Consider the following 24,395-nt stretch of genomic DNA (forward strand, 5'->3'; position numbering starts at 1 on the left):
ATTCTTCCCACCCACAGTCCGGTCTCTTTGGGCTAGTTAGCATATCACGTGCCTGCGCTTTAATGAACTGGACACATGGATATAGTCGTGCGCATGCGCGTGCGTAAAATGTAGTTGGAAATGAGGTATCAGTCTTGGAGTAGGCGACTTTTAAAAAGCATCGGCAGCCCGTGATATGACGACTTCGCTGGTCCTGCATCCACGCTGGGCGGACACCTTGATGTACGTGTATGAAAAAAGCCCGAATGAAAATAATCAGAATAAAAGTCAAATTATGGAAGGATTGAGCGGGAATTGCCCTGCGACTCATTGCAGGGAACTGATCTCACACCCCGCGCTGGGGCGGCATTCCGGCACCATAGCGACTCACCAGGGATCCGTGTACTCGGATATATCTTCCCCAGAAACTGGGCGACAGTGTCCCGCTCCTCAGACGTCATCTAGCGCTTCTCTGAGTTACGGCTACCCCTTTGGAAACCCTTACTACGGTTGCAGATTATCTCACTCGCACAACGTGAACTTGCAGCAGAAACCATGTTCATACCATCCAGCAGAAAAGTATGCCGAGACGAGCAGCGCTTTGCCCGCGGAGGAGCTCTCCAGCAGGGCAAAAGAGTTTGCTTTCTACCCGAGTTTTGCCAGCTCGTACCAGGCAGTTCCAGGATATCTAGACATGTCGGTGGTTCCCAGTATTAGCGCGCATCCCGAGCCACGTCACGATGCATTGATCCCCATGGAGGGCTATCAACACTGGGCTCTGTCGAATGGCTGGGATGGGCAGGTGTACTGTTCAAAGGAGCAAACACAGTCTTCTCATCTTTGGAAATCTCCGTTTCCAGGTATGTCTTACCACAGTTATGAAACCATTCAAATATGGGGAAAAAAAAATCAAAGGACATGCATAAGAGGTATCATACGACTTCCTGTCCTGTTATGATAAGATATAAATACTTTTTTCTCCAACTGTAAACTGTAAACATGCAAAGTATTCGCCTTAATGAAATGGTTCGATATATATTCTTGACTAAAAGGCATCAGTTGATAAGAGATGTCAACTCAAACCTCTACATAATGCATGAGGTCTGCATGAACCTGTCAAATGTGTAAATTTTGTTCTATTCATTTTTGACACGTGACAGTTGTGAAATGCTCAACTGGCTTTCCATAACAAGAATTTGAGCAAATCCAAAACACAAGCAAGGCAGAGTTTAGTTCGCCTAGAAAATATTTTTTATTTACACCCTCTTACATAAAATATAATGTTTGAGTGACGTATCTGGTTACAGAGGATAGTCATATATTAACTCGGATATTATTGAGTCACAGGATTCTTAAGCTAGGAAAGTCACGCAATTTGGAACTGGGGTATGGCAATACTGCCTACCTTTGCTCCTCCCGTCTGATAATATAGAAGGTCTTATTGTACCTCGCATATAAATCTTTGTCAGCGGTGATCGGGAGTGGTTCCCCGCAATCTGTTATGGACATTTTGCAAATGCCATGAAGCAGCATTTTTTTTTTTCTTTTCTTAGAGTAGCTGACGTTCTGTAGTCTGTAGTCACTGTTTAGCTTTGGGCAAAAAATATTGCATGACTCAATCATTCAGTATTGTTTTTCAGCTGTGGTAAATCAAAATTACAAAATGCAAATACTACGTTGGAAGTTCACTGTTATTCCAGTGGTAAACTCAATATACTGTCGCATTATAGTGGCTATAGTGAATACTTGTCACCACCAACACACCCCTGACCCGTTTAGCAACCCTCCCCCTCCTAGAGGAGGTCACACACGCGCACACACACAGGTAGCCTACATATTAAAATAACCAAAAATAAGAATATAGCAAAATAGGCTTTTTAATAGAGTACTTTTTATGATCATCTAGTGCTGTTTTCATACATAGTCCAAACCAGTTCTTTACAGTTTCTGTTTGGGACCGTTAGACAATAATATGTTTCTGACAGAAGGCAGTGAACATGCCTCTGTCTAAAATGTTCTGTACCAGTGTAATGACAGAGAAAATCCTAGAATACATCTGAATGTGTCTGTGCTTCAGCTGCCAGATGAGCCTATAATATCCTTCACCTTATTTTACCTTTAGCTACAATGCCACAGTGAAGTAGTGATTTTGGGAAAAGAATGTTGCTGGGCGTCAGTTCTGTTACATTATAATTAAAATACACGTGATTTTACATAACAGTATATATATATATATACAAAACTGAGGAGTATTTGTTTGACAAACACTTGTCATTGCTACCCACAATCCATACATTTTAAAAAGACTTTAAATTAGGATGATTTGGTCTTTTCACAAATCCCATCTACCCAAACTTTACTCGAGAAAGATTTATTGTTATCAGTATATCAGTGTTGGTTAAAAACCTATTACAGTTATTGCAATGCTGGAAAAAAGACTAAATAACTTGACGCATAGTAAAATGGACCTTCACCCACTTAAAGGTATATATTAGTAGCTAATATTATTTTTATTATTTTTTAATTCAGTAAATAAAGTAACTCACAATAGGAACATGACTACCAATTTGTTCAGTTATGACAGCATTGGCCCCAGATATTTAAATCATTTGACGCAGCCATTAAATACTTTTTATTAAATAGATAACTCATAGTGGTGTCAAATCCAATGTCTTTCACCAGTGGCAAACGGTTTATAATAATGTTTTAATTTACTTTTTGTTTTTCAGATGTTGTTCCGTTGCAGCCAGAAGTCAGCAGTTATCGGCGAGGGCGCAAAAAGCGTGTTCCCTACACCAAGATACAACTGAAAGAACTGGAAAAGGAGTATGCAGCAAGCAAGTTTATCACCAAAGACAAGAGACGACGCATCTCTGCGACAACCAACCTCTCAGAACGCCAAGTTACTATTTGGTTTCAGAACCGCAGAGTGAAGGAGAAAAAGTTTGTCAGCAAATCCAAGACTAATAATCACATGCATACTTGATGCATGTTTCGTTCTTTTTTTTTCCCGCCAGCTTAAATCCTTCCGTCCAGAAAGTCTGATATTTACCTCTGTTCAGAAATCATGAATGAAGAACATCCGGGCACCCTCACGCCTAACCTGTCTTCTTTCACTTTATTTAATTTAAAACATGCACACAGTACCATAACCGCTCACTCTTTGGCTTTTTGGGCATATGATACAAAACTGTGAAAATACAGAAAGAAAAAAACATTTCAACTTCGTCCTTTTCTATGAATGTACATATATAAATAATAAATATTTAAAATTACACAAATATCAAAGAGACACATGGTTTACGTGCATCTGAAAACGACCCTTCTGCATCTCTTCATATGTGCGTCAAAGCCAACCAGCCAGCCAGCAGAAAACACTCGAGGGGCTCAACACGCACGAGAAGAGACAAAAATATATATCTATCGGACACTTTGGATGAATCAAGACTTGTATAAACTCTCAAAAGGCTGTAGCAAATATTGAACTGTGTCACGAATAGAAACCGTAAATTGTTTTTCGTGAAGATTTTGCTAGAATGAGCCTGCGAGACTTCAAAAGCTAAATGGTTCACTGTGGGATACATTGCTTTTTAATGCCGAGGGTAAACCAGGCTGCTAATGTTAACTGTACAGTTTAATGCTTCTATTATTTAATTTAGATTTCGCGTATGACAGGTCTGTAAAAAAGGAATGTTTCAAGATCATTTGTATGTGTCCCTATTAGCAGTGAAGGATATGACTCTGCCATGCAACTGGAATGATTGTACGCATTTAAAAATCATTTAGTATTAAACATTAATGCACAACCTTTTTGTTTTTATATAGAAATATGTATCGTAAAGCATTGGAGCTGTTCACACAACTTGTCTGTATCTCTTTTCGTGCAGTATGTGAACTGTATTGTGGTGTTCAATTCCTAAAATAATGAATTGAGACATATTTCATAAATAAAAATGACAATGGAATTTGTTGAGTACATGCTACTTCTAGTGAATCAATGCATTATCAAAGACAACGGTGGCTCATTTATGGCCGCTTCATATTGATGCATATCTGTCTGTCCATCTTTCTTCCTATCAGTTGAGTTCTTATAATAGATTGAATGTTTGTGTGTCAGTTGGGTGGATGTTGTTGAATAGGCGCAGTGCCTGTAATTTCGTTTCGAATATGAAATGTATTAATCAACAGTCTTCTCGGGCTTGCTTAAAATGCGTAAGACAAATGCACAACCTTCACAGATATTAGTGACACGAAAGGGTCTAGTAGTATGATTAGTTAACTTTTGACTTTTACATGTTCTATTATAAAAACATTACTCTATGCTAACAGTACAAAGTTTAGTGCTGAATATCATTTTAATTTCACGCAGCGGGCTTCGAGTGAGCCTTACATACATAATGCAAGCAATGCTTGCAGGTCACGATCTAGACATGTAGTGTTAATTTATACTTAATTACACAGTTAATAGTGCAATTCTTCGCTATACTTATATTCAATATTATATCATTTCATTTAAGCAAGAGTAAGGTGCGTATGTCTTACTCGGTCTATAATTTTACCACAATGTAACTCATTTTAAAAGAATGAAGGTGAAAGAAGGCGAATTTTTAATGAAATGTCACTTTGAATATGCCACGACAACATTCTGATACAGTTTGATCTTCACAGTTTGGTACTGCTTCATAAGGACTGTCCCGTTCCCGGCTCTGAAGGTATGGTCGGAGGTACAACATTCATTGATTGCTTAAAATAGTATAATTTTTAAATAACATTAGTATTTTAATAATAGCAATATTAACTTTTCAATATTTAGTAAATAAAACTAACTGCCTGAAACACTGTAAATTGTGTAAATTTGAATTTTTTTGTTATGACACGCCATTTAAATTTAATGCTAGTGGCACATTTAACGAATAACTTAAATACTTCAACTTCTTATTACAACAATTTCTTTTTAAATACAATGGTATACCGTAATCAAGAATTAATTACACATACTTTAAAAACGTTTTTTTTTTTCATCTGTCAGTTTTCTAATTTGATTATATTATATATATATATATATATATATATATATATATATATATATATATATATATATATATATAATACTTTTTTACCAATCAAGGAGACAAGGCTATAGTCGCTAACTCCCTTTTGTCTAAATGCTACGGAATAAGAAATTCTATCAAATGTATATCAGAGTTATATAAATGTATATATGAGTTATTTAAATGTAAGAAGCATTATAAGAAAAGTAAGTAATTTGGTGAATAATTGCTTACGAACGTTTCAACTCCTCAGTAACGCGTATGAGGCACACACCCAGTAACTGATAAAAACTTTTTTTGTCATTAGTCAACTGCCCAAGTTTGTATATTGTGTTGAAGTTACTTACTTTTAAAACTGAGAAATTTAATGTTAACTGCATGATAGTTAAGCCTAGTGTTTTAACGTCACGTGATCTCGCGTTACCCTTGACCATGACTATGCAGTCGCTTTGACCTTGACATCACAGAGTCTTGTGAATAATAAACAGAGGGGCTGGACACCACTGGCCGTGGTTTGTTTTCAGGCAAACAAGGTGTTATTTCCCTGTCTAGACGGCGAGAGTTAATGACATACCATAAATACATAAAAAAAAGGAAAATGCTCTGATTATCCAATATCCTTGTCATTGTGAAAATGTACACTGTGTACATTTTCAGTCCCCCGTTTTTTACTTCTCACACAGTTTTTCTCTTCCGCGATCCCTTTCCCGTATAAGTTTTAAACCACCAATGGTTGTATTCTCTCATCATGAGGTGTAGGTTATATTGACCACGAAGGCAGGTAGTGCATTTACGTCTGCAAAAGACAGTGCTCAGAGATGTCATCTTGTGTTATTTCCATAGGCGCTCCGAGGAATGATGGGTATTTCTTACCAAATATCAAGAGCTGCATCCTCCACAGGGTCACGCCAAAAGGTACGGCTAGTTTATTTATTTGTAGTGAAAATGCGCACTGCCTTGGTGTTTTAAATATGGAAATGAGTAGATCATTTATGAATATAGAACTGTATGTATTTCGTTTATGGTCTTTTATTGATGCACTTGTTCTGTCAACCATTTTCTGTCTGGTTAGGCGCAAGGCCTATTCAAAATACGTAAATCTATTATGAGCAATGCAAAGAGAAACTTATCGCAATGTATATTTACTTTTCCTACTCACGTGAGCGTCAAAACACGCTTTACAATTTGTGTTTTTATTAATTTATTGCCAAATGTAGGCCTAATTAATTCATCATTTTGTGCTATCTTCAAAAAAAAAGTAAAATTCATTTATTAAATTGTTGGATTTAGCTAGAATACAAATTATTAACTCGATTTAAAAAAAAAATTTGTTGCAAGCGGTTTAGTTCAAATCTATGTTGATTTTGCGCAGCTTTAGCACTATTTCGTGCTATTTAAGATTATAGTAAAGAGTTGTGTTTTTTTTTTAATATTAAAATTAATAATAGGCTACTTGCTGGTTTTGCATAGGACAAATGGTGCTATATTGTAATGTAGAAATCGGATAATTTGATGCACATTTTTGTTGTGTTACTATCTACAATTACTGCTTTTACTATCACTCCATCGGTTTATTAATTGTAAACTCAACAATAAACGATGTTGCACTTATGAACCCATAATTAGATTGTCTTAGATTACTGTTCAAATTGATTTAAACACATATAAATATAACGTATAAATAAAACAAAAATGCATACATACACATTTTAAAGCATGCACTCATACCGAACTTGAGAAAAATAAATATATAAATAAACTCTTCACAACTGCATGGTTTCGATGGAAATGTTTCTCAAATTATAAATGTTTAGTGCAAAAGGCCTGTTCAGCCAAACATATGGGCTCACGTAGGGTTTTTTTTATCCGCCGGCTCTAAACAGAGCAGCTGGAATGTGAAGAGAGAGATCAGTGTGTTGAGGAGAAAGGGGGCTGATAACCTCTGGTGGCGTATGGTGGAAATATCAGGAAGTGAGCAGTGTAGATTCAACACGAAGACACATGCTTTGCAAAGATCTTTATATTTGTGTCTGGCGCACGTACTCTTACTGAATATGTGTGCTTGATTTAAGATGAATGTAACGAATAAACTAGCAACATGTGCATATTTGAGGAATTTAGTGTTTACAAAAAGGCATGGCACACATACACATTGAATTGTATGATTAGGATGGGTTGGTTTGATTAAACTATATCAGTATTTACATTTATGCACAGCAGACGCTTTTTTCAAGAGAGGAACAAAAGCAATTGGTCAGTAATCCAACAATATTTATAATACACAATGGCAGGATTATTTGACAAGGAAACAAGTTAGTTTTGCTTATTTAGTACGGCTGATTTAATTCCGAAATGTATATAATATATATTTATTATTTTATATATATGCTGTATATGATATTTAAGATGCATTACATCTTTTACAGTGTGACCCAGATTTGCATCTGTAAATGTTTTTCTTTTTTTTCTTTTGTATTTTGTAAACTTAGAATATTACCAGCTCGAATTATATCGTTGCATAGTCCATGAAAACAAAATAATAAATATAGAATAAAAATAAATATAAACAGAAACTTAGTTCAGGTTTGCATTTTTTTTTCAAACGCCGTATGCTAAAGTGTTTCGGAAACATCCTATTGATTTCTGTTTTAACCATTGTCTTGTTTAAGCTCAATTTATTATTACTTAATTTAAAGAACAATTACCTGTTATTTAAAAAAAAAAAGAAGAAAAGATAAAGGCAATAGTGCAAAGCAAAAAAAAAAAAAAAAGTTTTTCTGGAAGTTGCGTCTTTAATTCTCTACTTTGTTTTGTAAAGCTGTGTTTTCAGTATAACTGTCATTATTTTAATTTACTATTGTAGTTAGCATTATTATTATTATTATTATTATTATTATTAGATTTTTAAAGTCTGTAAGGATACCCAACTATCATCAAACTTTCATCCTTTCTCCAAATTAAGTATTTGAGAACAGGAATTTTGCATTGAATTCACATTTAATGTATACGTTTTTGTTTCCTTAAGAAATTGGCCTCGGAGGACATTCACTGCAAGGCTTTCACTGAGCCAACCAGTCTTCCAAAATCAAAGACAATAAAAAGGCCTTTGTTTACGCTATGGCCCTGTCTGGACGGAAAAGGGATTCCAAGACAGCAATCTCACAGCGGCGCAGACAGTGCACTAGACACTGACCTTGAACTAACAACTATTTTAGCCATTTTCCAGAGATTTTGGAGATTTCTACTTTGGCCATCCTTGCGGTAAGAAAATATTATCTTTTAACTGCGACTTTTAAGCGATATTATCTGAGACAGTCAGGTTATTTGAGGCGAATACTTTTTTTTTTTTGACTAAATGAAGTTGTTGAAATGTCATTCATTCCCAGTGAGAACTATCTGAACAACATGTTATACTCTGTGTTCTGTTTTTGGGGAAAACAATGAAATATTCCTACTAAAACTGATCAGAAGTAACTCACAAAATGACACAACTGAATAGTGTAATAATTAGCATGAGTGTTTTCTCAAAGCAGTAACTAAATGTCACATATACTCATATTTGGTGATTACAATTATATTAAAACAAAAGTCCTGACATTTTAGTGAAATACCTGATAGCATTTAAAATTTATATGCACGGAGTGTTACATAGCATGTTAATTATTTACATGAATCTGGTATGGAGTAGTGTAGCCGTAAAACATGCAGATGTGTGCCTCAAATTTGGTTGTAATAATCCTTGGGCAATTTAGAGGACAGCATTTGTAGTCTTTTGGTTGTTTTGGGTGTCTGTTAGCTATATTTGTAATGAGCTGAACACCGGATTTCCTGAGGCAGTATCATTGCATTTATGGCCTAGATCGCCATTAATGAAGTTGTTTGTGATTATTTTGCCTTTGTAGGTGTATTTGAAAGTCGACTAAACAAACAAACAAAAATAAATAAATAAATAAGTTGGCCCTAATCATAATTGCAAACACGCCCCCACACAGATACACTGACACAAGCTTTAGATTGACAGCAAACGCAAAGTTACTGTTACTCAAAGACTCGTGCAATAAACAAGGAAAATACAAATTATTTAAAATGAACAGAGGATGCAAATATAATTTGTTCCGTCATAAATATGTGTCAGTGCGCAACAGGCTATGCAAACGCGTGAACACAAAAAATGTTGTTAAAAAGGTTATGGCGGTATATATCAATCCGAATACTATAAAATAAATAATTTATTTATTACATAGTTTTTAAATATAAATATGACAGCTGTATCCACATTTGACAACCTTTAACTTGGTTATTCGCATTCCACTTCCAAAGATAAAAAAAAAAGATGTAATTCAAAACAGTGTTTTGTGACACTAAATACACTTAGACTGAAAACCCCAGTGTATTTATTTATAATTATTAAATTGGGGGAAAAAATATAATAAAAAACGAAAGGCCTGAAAGATTAGACTAACACTGAATTGCATTTACATCAACTTTGCGTTACCTGAACACACCAATGTGAGACAAGAGAGTTTAATGTGTGCTGTTATTATTGTCTTTTTGTCATCATAATCTTTATTTTCGCTTCATTATGTTCTCATATAATACACATGTGACAATAACACGGCGTTGCAGTTGATATAAGGAACATTTGCGTGTACTTCATATATTTACAATCAAAAATCAATTAATGTGATCTAGCGTGGTGTATTTGGAGCTGCAGAATCATTTTAATGCCCTCTGCCAGCTTGTAAAATTCAAATAAAAGAATTGCGAGATGTGTAACAACTCTCCATGAGTATTTATAGGATGTATCTGTTAAAGTTGTTCATGTGAGGTGTACTAGAGCATATTATCTAAAATATAGGCTACGGTCTTTTAAAAAATTCTTATAGAATATCATCTTCTTTTACGGAGCCAGTGGTTTCAACCTGCTGACCCCACTACAGTAAATATGAGTGGAGTTCAGCACTGAGCATCAGTATTTCTTTAAAACAAGCCTGTAAAAGATGAACATCACGTCTTTATATGACACTGAATTCAACCGTAATTTGTTTGAAAACAATGGCGAACGCACACTCTGCTTCAAGGGGAAAATTAGCTTTATCTTTGTGGGGAAAAGGTATTTTTACTCATTTACTTTTTGTTTATTTTTTGCCTTGTAGTAAAGATTAAACGAGGCTAGGGACACTTCTATATATTTCTAAACAGGAAAGCGAAAGATGATCAGTTCAGAGCCTTTGAGCAAGGGGAAAAGAAAAACAAGATTTTACATTTTTAATAAGATATTTTATAGTATTTTTAAAAAGCATATAAAACCCGTAATACAGAAGTTAATGTTTTGTTTTGTCTGAAATGGACCAAGTGGGTGGTACCTTCTAGTGTTCGAGTAAGCTCCGACACGTGACGTGGAGATGACCAATCAGGTGCACCTCCAGGTTTAACTACGTTAAATGTCAGATTGCAATAAACTAGAAGCTGTTGGTCTGGCCCGCGGAAATGGGCGAGCATAATCTTCTTAATCCTGGGTTTGTGGGACCTTTGGTAAACATCCACACTGGAGACAGGTTTTACTTCCCGAATTTTAGAGCCTCAGGGGGACAGCTGGCGGGGCTACCGTCTCTCTCGTACCCTAGAAGGGACAATGTTTGCTCTCTCCCGTGGAATCCATCGGAGTCGTGCAATGGATATCCTCAGTCTTACTTTAGCAGTCCCGTATCCATTAACCCCTCTTTTAATCGATCTTGTGAAATAACCCGACTGGAGGAAAGCAAGTGTTATTATGGCAATTCCAGCAGCACCAGAGAGTCGTGTTCAGACAGCAACAATCTCAAACGAGAGGAGCGAGCAAGAGATACATCAGTATCGTCTGATCACGGGATGCACAATGGGATGGGCAACAGTGGCACCTTCTCAAAGTATGATTATGGCACCGAACATCTGACCCAAGACCCGCCATCCTGTCAGTCGTTGGAGTCCGACTCCAGTTCTTCAGTGCTAAACGATGGAGGAAAGACTTCAGCAAGCGATCCACAAACCCTGGTATCGCAAGGAAACCACGCAAGCAATATCGCCAGTGGAGGAGGTTTGTCCCTCGCTTTTAATCACAACTGAAAGACAACAGAAGCACACAGTACAATTATCTCGCTCCAGCTCATTTTTTTTGCATGACAGTATATTTAGGCATTCACTGGCAACTGTTATGATTTTCCTGCATGGATCTTGCGTGGTTGTTCAAGGCCACTAGGGGTTGCCCTAAAATGCTCCACGTTCACCAGTTTAAGCGCTCAGTCATTTATACAACCAGTAAACACAACATCATAAAATTCAACAATCCCGTTGCCAATGTTTGACGCTGTTTACAGAAAAAGCATAGTTATTGTTGTTAAATGTAGATTTCACGTTATTTTAGTAAGAAGAGCAGATTTGTACAATGGCAATTGCTCTGTTGAGATGACTCGTTTGTTTTAATGACTCGTAAACTGAATTAATATCTGTTGCCGTGCAGCAAGAAGTCGTTTAATATGCTTTGAAACCGCTAAATAAGTAGGGTTCTTGCAAAAAGGACAATTACCGCGTTAATATACATTTAACTAGAACAGTAAAACGTTCTAAGACATACTATGTAAACAGATAAATTCATCATATCGACAGCTTGCATCACACCTCAGATTGTCATTGAACCGTGTCTAATTGTCATATTAACAGCCTCACAAAATAAAATGCACCAGAAATTTGTTTTTTACGTGACTTCAAGATGATGTGTTGGCCTAGGAGATGTTTTGAAGCTCTCTCATGAACCCGTGCTATGCCCCTTCTAGGTGCCCCGTGGTACCCGATGCACACCCGGACCCGCAAGAAGCGAAAGCCCTATTCCAAACTGCAGCTGGCCGAGCTTGAAGGAGAGTTCATGCTGAACGAGTTCATCACCCGGCAGCGACGTAGGGAGCTGTCTGACAGGCTCAATCTCAGCGACCAACAGGTTAAAATTTGGTTTCAAAATCGGCGGATGAAGAAAAAGAGACTGTTACTAAGGGAGCAGGCGCTGTCCTTCTTCTAAGGAGGCAGAAAATATACATTGCCCAATGCTAGTCCAACAGCAGTATTTAGGTAATGGTAATCTGCCATTGGCCCATTTTACTCTGAAAGTCTTGCCCAATGACACATTCAGAAAACGCGAATAAGAGTTCAAACATTTATGGGTACGCGACCAAATGATAGCTCTAAAAGTCTGCTTATACTATGTGGTCTAGTGTTTATTTAAGAGGGTTTGTGCCCAGCAATTGTGGGCATGAGTACAGTGGTAATGTTTTAGTCTTGAACGTAAAAAGCTGTCTAAGCCATCTCTCACTTTATTAAGTAATTAACTGCTAGGTAGAAATTCAGACAAATATAAGCTGTGAGAATTTCGGACAGTAAAATGTTTTCTTATCAGTCTTAATGATATCAAAATGATCGCTAAATATTTATTGTTGGAGTGTTAAAAGATCTTTTGAAATTATAACACACTCGTGCCATTATCAGTGTTCTAAGCTACAAAAAAAAAAAAAATGGACTGAAACGCCATATATGTGGTCATAATGAGAATCCTTAACTGTTCGTAATCTCCCATCTATGTTTTTATTTTGCCAGTTATCGCTAAGAAAGAGCCTTTCAAACTCAATACTCAACAATAAGAAGTGTGGGCAGTGTTAAGCCATCAACGTCTTATCTCCGTTCCGCAGTCATAGCCACGTGTTCTATGGCACGTTCACGGTCACGGGCACAAAGTTAGTGACCCAACTCATATCTTGGGCCCTTGAGAACCAAACTGCAATTACAGAACAGCTTTTATGAATAGACTTTGATCTAGCCTGTGAAATGTCAATCTGACAAATGTTAGGAGATTACAACTAGATATTGGCCAAAGTGTAAATTGGTAGGCCTGCAGCTAAGCCGCACAAACGCGACTTCCTGCTAATAAAATATTTATTCTTGATATAGTGAAAAACGTTATAATCGTCTCCATCATATTTGCATTTTTAACAGCATAAATTTCCCATTAACGATTGCTTGTCCCTTGATCTGTGTAATTTGGACATATTCGCTTAGGTCTACTTAATTAATTCACAACAACAATGCTTCTGGGAGAGAAATGCATGATCAAGTAATATTAAGACGCGCAATGTAAATTAAAAAAAAATAATAAAAAAATGACCAATTCATAACTGTAATGAAACTAGCAATCATACAGAAGAGATCAGATTTAAATTCCAATATTCACGAGCCTGTTTTGCTAATTAGCGGGACCCATTGTGTTATTAGAAACATTATTTACTCAGATCATGGATTATATGCCAGTGAAATAGTTCATATTTGCTGCATGATTATAATGACTGTAGTTAGAAGGTAAAAAAGCAAATGTTTTTCCGGCTATTTTTTGTCAAAAAGGCGCATGTATTATTTTAAAACACCTTATCAAACTGAAAAGAACGTTTTGACACGGAACTGGTCAAAAGTTGGTATAATCTAAAGAAGTTTATTCGTTTGTAAGTATTATTATTAATAAGTATTATTATTATATTATAAAGTAATTTGGCAGAAGTCGGTGCTACGTTTTTTTTCTTTTGTTGTTGTTATTGGTCTGATAGTTTGGCGATTGACATTTGCTTTAAACCCTATTTTTGTGAATCTATAGAAAATACAATTATATGAATGACATCAACAACTATATAACAATGATCGTCACATTTCCCCCTCTTTGGATTGTTTTGTGAAATTGTCTCCGATGTATAATTTTTCTGTGTTGTTCTGTGTAATTTTGTGAATGCTCCAGTGTTGCATTCCTTTGTACCTTGCGATTAAAATGTCTTGTAAATAATGTTCATGAATGTATCCACATATGTGTAACCTACAGTTTCTGATTAATAAAGTCCTTAAACTTCATTTTATTTAGGCTACTTATTTCCTGATTTGTATGTTGTGGAAAACCTATGAGTGTTGTTATTTGAATCTGATAAATTAGGTACCTAAACACATTTTTCCATGCAGCAGCAGCAGAAGGAAAGCCGACTCAGGCGGTCAAACTACCGTTTTCAGAAACATTTCATTGCGAATTAGATATTATTGCGCTTGGCATTATCCTTATTTTGACCATATTGGCTCTTATTTATTTCAGTATAAGGTTACGACATAAAACATTTGTTGTTTCTAACACTCAGGAGAAAACTAAAAATGCAATCTGAATGTTTGCCAAAATGGCCACATGTAGTGCAACAATATTGATATGTTTTATCCAGTGGTTGAAAATGGTAAAGACATCCACCTAGTGGATAAATGGAACAGACGCCGAAACTGGGCCCCATAAGGACTAACTGCTAGGACATGTAATACTTTGCTTGCCTAGTTTGGAACTGTGGATAGTTAAAGACGTTTTGGACCGTGTTTCAGCCTTTAATTCATTGCTGAAATATCTTGTGTGAGAATATTGTGTTTTCCTTTTGATTGCTAGGATTTTGATAGAGGCGATTACTTTTAATTGCTCACGAAAAGGCATTAGAACGTCTTGTACTGAATTTTAGGATCAACTTGTAATCTAATATTGGTCATCATGAGATATGTTACATTGTAAAACCAAACGATGTAACATATGAATTTGTTGCAACTTATGCTTTTTAAAAAAATACATCTTATGTGTAAAGAATCACTGATGGTTCTATCGAATGCAAATAAAGTGGATCTTAGGGTAGAGATGGTTCCACATAGCCATAGTGTCAAGTCTATTGGCTTCCTTTAAAGCAAATGCGCTGCAATCGTAACAATGGCGTTTTATGTGCTTGCGGCGCTTTTGACTTTGAGACTGGCCAAATCTGTTTATGACGACTCGTCTCCCCGGCTCAGAGGTCATTGAGCACCTCAGTGCCCTTCACACAAAACTTGTGTAGTCATGTGGTTCACTAAGTGCTCTGCTCCTATCACAGACGTGTAGAGACGGGAGAAGTCAATTCTGGCGTCGCTTGCACTCCACACATGATTGTGAGTGTGTATGTCTGTGAAAGGGTACGTGTAACTTAGAGAGAGACAGAAAGATTTCTTGACAATGAGTAGTTTTATAAACGCTCTCTTTAAACGTGTATATGCTCGTCTTAACGTGCTAGTAACTTTTGTATTTAGCTTGTGCAACAGTTTGGTTACTTCTGTATTTAAGCAGTGTCAGCATTTGCTTGGCTTACCAAAAGACGAATAGATGAAATCACAATCACTGCTACCGCACTGGAAAAAAAAGTCGCTTATTTCATCTGATTAAAAAAAGGTCATCTTAAAAGCAAACAGTCATTGGCAGATTGGCACATCTATTAGTTGTATTATGCAAATAAATGTGCCGACTACGAATCTTGTAAATTTAATGCAAATTATAGTGTAATTTGATTTACGTTGTAATTTATCTTGTTTAAAATTACTTTAATAATGATCTTTTTTAATTGTCTTTGTTCATTTCTTATAAACTTTCTGTATGACATTTTATAATTGAGCCTGATCTTCTTTTGCAACGATACAGTTTTGGCAGTAATGATAGAGGTGAATAGTTCCTTATTATATTATTTTCTCCGTCTACATGCACTGCCTGGATTTTATTATTATTATTATTATTATTAACTTCAAAACAAGAAATTGTACTGAATCAAAACTTCATAATTTTCTTGTTTTATTTTTATTCATTTACTTACCTGTAGCGTCGTTTAATTGTCACTCGCAGCAACGTCAACTTTTATCCCAGTTGTATCTAATATTTAGTAGCCTTTACAAATATAAAATCCTTCTTTACGGAGTGCTCATAATAACAGATATGCATTTAAGGATGCTGACGCCTTGCTTTTGGATTATAAAAAAATGGAAGCATTTAACATATCAGCAAGCCTTTAAATAAAGTTTGCCTAAGCCATGGGACATTCTTCTGTTACTATAAAGCTTCGGCACGACGACAAAAATAAAAATAAATAATATAAAAATAACTACAGCATGCATACTTATTACATGACTGTTTCTTTTTTGAAACGGTAGGATGTTTGTATTTGTATACAGAATATATCATTGCTTTGAATAGTATTAGAACTCATTCCCTTGCAGTAATTTTAAGTGATTAGAAAATATTATATGCGGAATATTATCCAGCGTTTTGGCACAACTGTACAGAGAAACTATATATGTACTGAAAATAAGGCATCGGTACATGCTTGTCATATGCAGAACAGCGCAAAACTAATGAACACGTTCTGAATACGTCCATTAATACTAATGAAAGACCCATTTTAATGCGTTGATCTGCAATACAACTAACAAAGGGGAAAAAATTGTTGCAATGGAAAAAAAAAAAAAAAACAAAAAAAAAAAAAACCCACACAGGACGCAAATATTGTTGAAAGAAAGTTGTTATAACTATGTATTTAGTTTTGAAGAAAATAACTTCCTTTTGTAAACAACTGGTTTGACTGTTTATATAATGTTGTGGCCTTTTTTCCGATCCCACCCCTCGGTTAGCCCTGTCTTAGTGGGCGGGAGCAACTTACAAATTGAAGGTCAAGTTAGTGTGTCCCATACATAGGAACCAAGTGTCCAATACCATTGGTAGACAAAATTCAATCATTAATATGAAGTTAATGTACACCAGATATTTCATTGAATCAACCAATTATTTTTTTTTTTTATTTATTTAATTTTTTTTTTTTTTTTTTAATTGCGTTGAGGGTGCATAAACTCAGAAATGCAAAAAAAACTATTCATATTACAAATTTATATAACACAACCACCCTTCTTAAGAGATTATCTGCTCGATAATCTTTTTCAAAAATAGCAGTTTCACTGCGATGTAGCCTAATGCGTAAGAAACGTATTTTAACTAAGTTGAATTATTTGGTGGACAGGGCGAACTTAAACATTTCGTATGTTCATTGCAACGAAAATTTAAATTTTGCTTATCTTGGATCCAACTTCACAGCGATTACAGACGAATATATGGATATTAATTGTATGAGTGAATCAGCTTTGTGGAGTAAGGTCCTGGAAATATTTACTGTGTTTTTACTAATGCAGGGTAATAGTTTTAAAAAGGCTATATCTACCCAAAAAAAAAAAAAAAAAAAGTGTAGGTACTGACCTTTTGTTATTTAAAAACGCTATGTTGCTTATGAACAAAGTCGTGCAGCAGACCTGCGGTGTCATATTAGTAGTTTTGTTGTGAGTACATACCTTTATCTTGTCATCAACAAGCCATGTGGCGGAAATCTGGTTTCCACAATAAATGCCATTCCGATTACTGTCGACGAATCAGTTTGATCAACAAATATTAAGCAACATCTTGTTAGATCATGTAAGTAGTGTGACTGAAGTTGCATTTGCATTTCAGTGCAGTTTACAAAAACACAACGCAAATAATGAAAATTATTATCAGTGGAGTAATAAGCTTCTTGAAAATCAAAGCATAATTAGCGAGGGTTTTCTACCACAAGCATTATGCACCCGTGATATTTAACAATATTTTGATAAATATAGGTTACAAGGAACGTTTGGTGGGTATTTTTTATTTTTTTGTTCGGATTTACACATTTTGTGGCTTCGTAAACCCATGTACAATTTAAGTTTTTAAAATATTGTTATTGAAAACAGCATCAATTGTCTTTTCTTCTTTTATAAAAGTAGAAGAAATTATCATCTCACTTTAGTCGCTTTTCGAGGCATACGCTACGTGTTTTTATTGTTATTATTCTGAACAAAAAGCAATAGTCCGTAACTAGGCTTACTGTATCAGTCGAGTTTAGGAATGTAATAATTGCAGGAATAATATTTTGTACGTGTACCAGTATATAAGGAACAATGTTGTATTAATACATTTAAAAATGCGACTTCTTATGCTACAAAGACAATATTTTGTGTGTGTGTGTGTGGGCTACAACCGGTGTTTGAGGCGGTGTTCTTTTTTAAAAATATAAATAGCTATAGCGTATCTCAAATCTGTAATTTTCATCAGTTTGCACCCCCTCAATTTTCATGTACACAATTAGCCATCTCCCTTGTAGCTAAAGTTATTGTTTTAATCACATGTACATGAACAAAATAATTAATTTCACTCAATATAACAAAGATTGCCATACTATTGTCTGTCCATGCTCTGACTTTACCGTTTGAGCAACAAGCTTCTAGGATTTCTATGATTGCGATGTCCAATTGATACAACTGCCTCTGCTAGCGCTCTACAGCTATGCACTCACAGAGACCTCTGTAAAAAGAAGGGCCATTTTTGTTGTTGCTTGAATCTGTTCACAGCTCATACGAGCGAGTTTAACAGCCCGACTTACATCCAATTAAATTTATCTAGGCCATGAGGGGACAGTAATGCTATTACACAGTTTCCCTTTTTAGCCCTGCTGAGGTTTTAGCCCTGGAGGTAAACTGAAGGGCTATTGAGCGTTGCCTGCAACTGTTGTTTGGTCTAGTTGTTGAAATTTCATGTTTCATTTTCTGTCGATTTTCCATCGGTATGAGGCAAAAAGTATTTTTGTGTTGATGCACGAAAGAAAAGTCAAAGAATTTGACCACAGGGGCAGGGCAAATACTGAGATTTAGGCTACCGTTCGGGCTATTTCTCCAGATCTCTATTCTGAACCATTAGCCGCGCCGTTTTAGTCCGAGTAACATTAATAGGCTACGTGACTCTATAATTTTACTTTAACTCTATAATTATAGACCTCAGCTGCAAAGAATTGCAAAAATTCAATTGACAATGTCTTAAAGCTAACGGTTCTTCACAGTGATGGTTTTTAGGAGGAGAATGGCAAACATTTACAACACCCATGTCTCTCTAAACGCCTTTCTAGCTTTTCTTTCCAGCTAAACTTGCCCCTTCAATTCAACTGCTACATCACAATATCAACAATTGTCCAAATCTCCAGCAGGGGCAGAGCATTTGTGTGGATATAGTGCTTGTTTAGAGAAAGAAAAGGGCGCACCTTTGTTGAATTTCAGGGTCCTATAGCTAGTAGTATAGTGTTGAAGCTGTATGATGACATCGAATTAGTTGACATACATGTAAAACTTGTCTCCTGTAGAACAAATATTACAAAATAAGGTACAAAATGATAGACACGGTAGTAGTTGTTGTTATGCACTGCGTGAAAACAAGTGTGGACTTTGTATTGAAACAAGTAGGCTAACATGTTAGTTGTCAGTAGTTATCTCGCAAAATCTTTCTCGCATTAACAAGTTTATATTGGATAGAATGACTACATGACTCTAATGAGAAAAGTCGATATTGTTCCTGACCATTAACAGTTTTTCGATAGAGTTTTGTCTCAAATGTGACACGGCTATGTGTATTTGAGCTCGTTCAAAATAACTTTTAGACCTGGTTGACTAAAACCTGAATACAGCTTTCGTCAATCATTGTATTGCATATCTTACTAGTTAGATATTTCATTCTTTGAGCCTTTTTAATTGTTTACCTTGTATTTGTTTTCTGTAGAACAAAGCATTTCTTGCTTTTCCGCCGTTCGGCCTTTTATGGCGGCTGCAGTGAGAATTTTAGTGGTCAAATTCAAGTGCTGTGTCTGGACAGCTGTCTGCTTTCTTTGTACTTGGTTGAAGGCATATTGCACACCAACCTTTTGTCAATTTTGAGAGGGCTCAGTTTAGAGAGGACTCATAAAGTCATTGCCACATACCTTTTACACAAATACGCAAGCAATCTAACAAAATTCTGTTTAAAAATGCAACTAACTTTTTAGCTACGATGTGCAGTGGAACTGATATGAATATTTTTTTAACAATCGATCATGGACACTCTGAAAAGCTGCTTTGAATAAATAATAGACCTATGAAAAATAATCTTTGTGAAGAGAAACTATTAAAAACAATCATAAACAATGGTAAATGTTATTGGTTTTTAATGTGCTGCTCTGTGAAATGCTTCCTTGACCGGTCATTAAAGGTCTTCATCTCCACATATCTGTACATGAACTAATACTTAATTAAAAAAGAAAAAAAATGCGTATTTTTAAAAAGAGTGCTACATACTGAATTTATTTATTATTCTATTCGTATTTATTTCACGAATTATATTGTTTAATAAATTCTGAAATACATTTCAGGCGATTAGCATGGTCTGCAGTGTTAGCAGGGTGTGTGTTAGTATAGAGTTACTATAGATATAGATTCTCACAATAAAAAAAAGAGTTTTAAATGAAAAGCGAAATATTAGTATTTATCAACATTCTGCGGCAAAAATAAAACATTTTAGGCTTATTTTAATAGACGCTGGAGGGTACATATTGAAACTGGATAGTATGTTTTGCCTTAAACAGATGCCTCTCATAAAATGGTCTCAGAGATTTAAAATATCCATGGGATCATTTGACGTACTTTGCACATGTTAAATGCCAAAACGTGTAGTGTTGGGTGTAAGGAAGGTCGAACACAATAGTATGTTACACATAATTTTATTTTTTTCATTTGATGAAAGACAGAGTTTTACATTCACGGTGAAGACATCATCTAAGTGGCATCATTAATAGCTTTTATTTTTCGTGTCGTTGATTAAAACCAAGAGAAAAGTTTTCCCCCGGTTTAAAATTAAACCACATCTAAATACAAACATAAAGCATCAGCATTAACTTTGTGTTAATAGAAGCAAAAACTGAAATCTCCGATCGTTTTACGCATAGGTTCCTAAAGATTTCATTTTAAAAAAGACAAGAAAAAAAGACAAAACTCACAAATGTTCTATTACTATATTCAAGCATTGGGTGGAGCTGACACGTGACATCTATAAGGCATATATTCTTAACATACCATGAATAAATATATGTTTAACGCATATTTATATATAAAATAAAATGAAGTGCCATAAAAATGTTATGCTTTTGAACAAAAGCAACTTGACAATGCGCTAAAACTCGACCCTTGAATATAAGCAGTGCAGCAATCAACACTACAACACAATAATAAATCATACCAGTCATATTTAACAGTCATTCCTTTAAAGTTTTAATAGTTTTGTTACATGCGAAAGTCATAGATTATGTATAAACATATACATAAAGCAAATTGTGTTGCCTCAGACTCATAAAATCAGCGTTACTCAGTACCTATACAAGCTCCAACACATAAACAGTAAATACTTCTCATCGTTCTTGCAAAACACGATTAAAATAACAAACAAAAGATGTTACTGTTTTACATGGTCTGGCATGATTTGAAAACTAATCGTTTGAATTTCACAGATCTTACCCAACTGAACCACTCCTACGCATCCATGTGTTCCAAATTGATATATGACAATATCTACTTTCGATCACGTGTTGCGGGGCGACTTAGACGGATTGCGCGTCATCTCGCCTTCCCAAATTTTCTCCTTCTGCAGCTCGAATCCAAAACATCATATCTGTAGTACGGACTACAGGAGAAAGATGTTTAACTCTGTTAATCTGGGCAACTTCTGCTCCCAGACGCGTAAAGACCGGACATCCGAGTTTGGGGACAGGACGGGCTGTGCCTCCAACATCTACCTCCCCAGCTGCACCTACTACGTTCCAGAATTTTCCGCCGTCTCTTCGTTCCTTCCACAGGGGCCCTCGCGACAAATCACATACCCCTATTCCACAAATCTATCTCAAGTGCAACCAGTGCGAGATGTTTCCTATGGTCTGGACCCGTCCAGCAAATGGCACCACAGAACCAACTATGCATCTTGCTACTCAGGAGAAGACCTGGTGCACAGAGACTGTCTTCCGCCATCCACCATGACAGAAATGCTCATGAAAAACGAGAGTGTGTACAGCCACCACCACCACCACCAGCATCATCCGAACTCTAGCCACCCTTCTACCGGTTTCTACGCCGGCGTGGGGAAAAACAACGTGCTCCCTCAAGGTTTTGACCGCTTTTTTGAAACCGCTTATTGTAGCACGGACAATCAGTCAGAACATTGTTTACAAAAGAGCGAGATGAACAAATTAGAGACTTCTTCCCAACAACCCACAGCTGTTTCCGCAGCGCAGGAGCCGGAAAAGGACCCAGAGGATGAGGAGGAACATACCAATTCGGGCTCGTGCACTTCAGCAGCTACTAAGGACGGGAACGCAAGCAAGAGCAGCCATTCGAGTAGGTACCGAAGCTGTAAATGGGGAAAGGTTAAGGGACTAGCCCGGTGTTTTGTCGGTCAGATTTTATGTGGAGTTTTATAAGCATTCAAAGGATTTTATTATAACCTACAGAGCTCTTTCCTCCAACGAAAAGAATTTTTACGATGGGAAAGCGCTTTGAAAAAAGAGGATGTTATACACAGACGCTACTATCCCAGAGTCTGTGAAATTTTAAGAGCGCGCTATTGTGACAAATGCTAACTTTGATCATGAACTTGCGTTGAGCATTGCGAGGGATTTTCTCGTTTAGCTGTCGGGGGTAAAAACCAATTGGGCAGAACATTACTTTTGGCATACTGTGAATTTTGTTTTAGCAGCTCGGATGTAAACTAGCTAAGTCCTTATTAGCTTTTAAACGTGCTGTGACTTGAGTTACCGTGGGGTTGATGTATATAGTCAATGACCACAATGTTAGTGCTTGCCCAGATCTATCTATCTATCTATCTATCTATCTATCTATCTATCTATCTATCTATCTATAAATGAAATAAATCTATTTTAAAGGGCCATTTATATTTTTGGAATGAAAAGTATGTCCCAAAATATACCTTAAGGCCAATCAAAACTGTCGTAATTACCTTTCAATAGACATCATTTGATATTTTAGGTTTCTGCTGCTTGTTTTGCGGCGCTTCTCAAACTATAAGTAGGCTATAGCTTGCTGAAGAGAAGCTAACGTTCACGGCCATTTAGAAGGCAGAGTACCTCAGGCCCATAGTAAGATGCATTTGTTTGTAGTATTACAAATAGCAACGAAAACACATTTTCACGTGTCATAGGTTCTATAATTTGGGAATTACATTTATTAATTAGCCTAATGTGATGCAAAAACAAAACAAAAAAAAATGCATAGACAGGAAAAAGAAATCACTTTAAGTTCAAAAGGTATAAAAAAACGAAGTTCCCTTTTATCAATTCAAGAACCTTCATTTGTTTGCATTTTAACCGAGTTTTATTATTTTCTTTTATATATATCTTCTGTTTTTTATACGATTTATCCACGGCTGTAGATGTGATAGTTTTGCATCGGAGTGACATACATAGTTGTATCTGCTTCATCACATCAGTAATCTTAGATGCAATCCATTAAGGCATTTTGGTGGAGATTACAAATTCGTCTTTCAATTAAAAACAAAATGTGTTGTACATTTATGAACATCTCATTCTGTTTTTTTGCAGAAAAAAAAAAAAAAAATGTTTTATAAGGTAATCACTTAAGATGTCTTTTTTGATTATCCCAAGGTACCCCGCGCACAAGAAAGAAGAGATGTCCATACTCCAAGTTTCAGATTCGTGAACTGGAGCGAGAATTTTTCTTTAACGTTTACATCAACAAGGAGAAAAGGTTGCAGCTGTCCAGAATGTTAAACCTTACTGACAGACAAGTCAAAATATGGTTTCAAAATCGTAGAATGAAAGAAAAGAAATTAAGCAGAGATCGGCTGCAGTATTTCTCTGGGAATCCGTTGCTGTAATTGTTGAAATTGCCTATTATTTAATACTTCTGCCAATTCAAATTACGTATGTCTAAATATCCCCATCAATCTAATTAAAACCATTAGAATATGTTGTTTCAAGGCCAGCAACAGTATTTAAAACTGTAAGGCTTATTTGAAGGATAACATGATTGTAATGGCTGAGGCTGGGAACAGAGAATGCAAATTTAACTGGCATTTCTAGTTTGTGATTCACAAACTTAAACGTACTCAAAGATTAGGGTTTTTTCAAAATGTATGTGACACGTCTTTTAAGTGAAATGTTTGAAATCTTCACTTTGAAAATGGTCACAAAATAGCTTACTATAATATATTATAAAATTGTATCCATTATCCTTTTATGGTTGTATATATGTACATTAAAACACATACACTCGACTCTGGTTCGAATCTGGAGATGTCATACTTTTTTATGTTTTCATCATTTAGAACTGTGACTTGTACAATCTGTAATATTGTATTCCTTGTACAGAGATTATGCATTGTGCATTCGTGAATGTAAATATAATGTTATTTTGAGTATTCTCACCCTACCCCTGCTGCTATTTTTCTTTACATTGCCTTTGCAGCCTTGTGAGCTTTGTTGTTCGATTCTTTAAATTATTTGCTGTACGCCCAAAGTTCTCATTTTTCGTAAGGATAGCTCAGCGATCCGAATTGGCCTGTGTACTGTATATTAATCAAAAATAAACATGAATAAAGGTAAA

The 24,395-nt window shown here is 35.8% G+C and overlaps 3 protein-coding genes and 1 long non-coding RNA gene across 4 annotated transcripts in view; all 4 read left to right on the forward strand.

Annotated features, from left to right (window-relative positions):
* The window catches only part of LOC127504896 (uncharacterized), a 70,687-nt gene extending 62,079 nt beyond the window's left edge, over nt 1-8,608 (forward strand). The window contains exons 3-4 of the long non-coding RNA XR_007927509.1: nt 5,874-5,945; nt 8,056-8,608. This is a non-coding gene — a long non-coding RNA (uncharacterized LOC127504896). The remainder of the gene's footprint in view (nt 1-5,873; nt 5,946-8,055) is intronic.
* hoxc13a (homeobox C13a) lies at nt 23-3,933 on the forward strand. The gene is made up of 2 exons (XM_051880034.1): nt 23-839; nt 2,709-3,933. Exons 1-2 carry the CDS (start codon nt 176-178, stop codon nt 2,963-2,965), a joined length of 921 nt encoding a protein of 306 aa, XP_051735994.1. The 5' UTR covers nt 23-175; the 3' UTR covers nt 2,966-3,933.
* A 1,621-nt stretch (nt 8,609-10,229) lies between the features above and the next one.
* hoxc12a (homeobox C12a) lies at nt 10,230-13,946 on the forward strand. Its single transcript, XM_051880035.1, has 2 exons — nt 10,230-11,106; nt 11,843-13,946. Exons 1-2 carry the CDS (start codon nt 10,521-10,523, stop codon nt 12,079-12,081), a joined length of 825 nt encoding a protein of 274 aa, XP_051735995.1. The 5' UTR covers nt 10,230-10,520; the 3' UTR covers nt 12,082-13,946.
* Nucleotides 13,947-20,512: 6,566 nt separating this feature from the next.
* Nucleotides 20,513-24,395, forward strand: hoxc11a (homeobox C11a). Its single transcript, XM_051881147.1, has 2 exons — nt 20,513-22,151; nt 23,435-24,395. Exons 1-2 carry the CDS (start codon nt 21,323-21,325, stop codon nt 23,665-23,667), a joined length of 1,062 nt encoding a protein of 353 aa, XP_051737107.1. The 5' UTR covers nt 20,513-21,322; the 3' UTR covers nt 23,668-24,395.

The sequence above is a fragment of the Ctenopharyngodon idella genome, chromosome 22 (assembly GCF_019924925.1).
Source record: "Ctenopharyngodon idella isolate HZGC_01 chromosome 22, HZGC01, whole genome shotgun sequence".
NCBI lineage: Eukaryota > Metazoa > Chordata > Actinopteri > Cypriniformes > Xenocyprididae > Ctenopharyngodon > Ctenopharyngodon idella.